The sequence below is a fragment of the Arabidopsis lyrata genome (genome assembly GCF_000004255.2).
Source record: "Arabidopsis lyrata subsp. lyrata unplaced genomic scaffold ARALYscaffold_222, whole genome shotgun sequence".
NCBI lineage: Eukaryota > Viridiplantae > Streptophyta > Magnoliopsida > Brassicales > Brassicaceae > Arabidopsis > Arabidopsis lyrata.
In genome coordinates this window covers 3,507-5,428 of record NW_003302396.1, presented here as the reverse complement: position 1 = coordinate 5,428, position 1,922 = coordinate 3,507, and the positions used below count along the sequence as shown (strand labels likewise).

Sequence of the window (1,922 nt, the reverse complement as noted above, 5' to 3'; positions counted from 1 at the left end):
TTCATCATCTTCCTAACAATCCTCCTCATTTGGGCAATTCTCCAACCTTCAAAGCCACGTTTCCTCCTCCAAGACGCCACCGTCTACGCCTTCAACGTCTCCGGCAATCCACCGAACCTCCTCACCTCCAACTTCCAAATCACTCTTTCTTCCCGTAACCCTAATGACAAGATCGGCGTTTACTACGACCGCCTTGAAGTCTACGCTACCTACCGGAGCCAACAGATTACTTTCCGAACAACAATCCCTCCCACGTATCAGGGACACAAAGAAATCAACATCTGGTCGCCGTTTGTCTACGGAACCTCCGTTCCCATCGCTCCTTTTAACGGCGTTGGTCTTGACGAAGATAAAGATAACGGCGCCGTTATGTTGATCATTCGTGCTGATGGTAGAGTTCGGTGGAAGGTTGGGACTTTTATCACCGGGAAGTATCATCTTCATGTGAAGTGTCCGGCGTATATTAACTTCGGTAATAAAGCTGCCGGAGTTATCATCGGAGATAACGCCGTTAAGTATACGTTTACCAGTAGTTGTAGTGTTAGTGTGTGAAACGACGACGGAGATAAATAAGGTAACTACTAACGTCTCCGTTAAGTAATTTGTTTTCATAATTACCACTAGTGATGTGAATTGGACATTTTGCTTATACGAATAGCAAATATTACAGATTCGTGTTGTTGTATGTAACGAGTTTCAAGAATTTCAATATGTATACCTTTATTTATTATAGTTGAATTCTAAATTCTATTTTAAGTTGTGATTTTCTTAGAAGTATATTTTTACTGATTTTGATGCATCTTCTGATCCTGTCAAATCGACTTTTGTTTGTAACTTTTTGAGGATTTTTTCTTTTGATATGGTAAAGTTGGACGGCGATGGAAATTAAATTTTAGTTGAATATTGATTAGGCTCGTTAATGTTTTGTGGACGTTGTGTGATGGTGTCATTGTCCATTTGTCTCCATCTTTTTCTTAAAATAAATAGAGATCCATTTTTTTATATAGTCTTTTATATATTTTTCACAAGTAAGAAAATTCAGAAAGATAAATTATGTGGATTGGATTTATTTTAGTCATATTTATGGATTTATAGGTAGATTTTATTTGTTGGTGTCTGGCTTAAAATATGGTTTTTGCACTTTAAAGCCCATTCTCCTAAAGTTTTGCTACGTACATTCAAATAAAGTTAACACATAACGTTACTTAGGGGGGCTAGCTAACCGTGAATATTCTTGGATCTTGAAATGAGAAAATCAGAATCCGGTACTCATTGTTACAAGTACTGCTTACAAGAATTTGGCTAATATATAGTTTTCTTATATTTTGCATTTTTATACAAGTTACTACCAAACAACTAGTCTAGTACTACTATTTTACTTGGCTCTAAAGACTCTATCTATGTGACGCCGGAGAGAAGACTTATTTCTTGCTAATTTGCATTTTCATTCATTTGATATTAAACATGGTCCCTTAAATTGACCAAAGAAAGGGGAATATGGTCCCTTAAAACTTATTATTTAAGTAATGGTGAACGAAAATAGTATAAGAAACGTAGCAAACGTTGACGGAGAAAGCCAGTCACCAATATTACTTTGGATTTCAATAACATGATATAGTATGTATATAGACAACGTTCTGTCTCAAATAAAGTTGAGAAACCTAATTACTTTGGATTTTCTTTGATAAATAAAAATAAAGTGGGTATGAACGTGCTATGTGTGCTGTTCACACACAGGCACTAGAACGTCCGAGTAACACACTGCCAAACTCACAGAAATTTCTAAAAAGTGGCCTTTTCTATACCTAACTTAAAAATCATTTACAAATTACAACATCGGAAATTTTAGATAGTTATAGTGTAATTATCAATATTGATTAAATATAATTTTTCACTAAGGTGGTGTTATTCAATGATGGATT

General features: G+C 35.4%; 1 protein-coding gene across 1 annotated transcript; it reads left to right on the top strand.

Moving 5' to 3' along the window:
• Window positions 1-6: 6 nt before the first annotated feature.
• LOC9298788 (NDR1/HIN1-like protein 1) lies at window positions 7-765 on the top strand (the record flags this gene model as incomplete). The annotated part of the gene is made up of 1 exon (XM_021016497.1): window positions 7-765. A coding segment is annotated over one exon (546 nt), but the record flags the coding sequence as incomplete, so codon positions are not given.
• Between the last annotated feature and the right edge of the window lie 1,157 nt (window positions 766-1,922).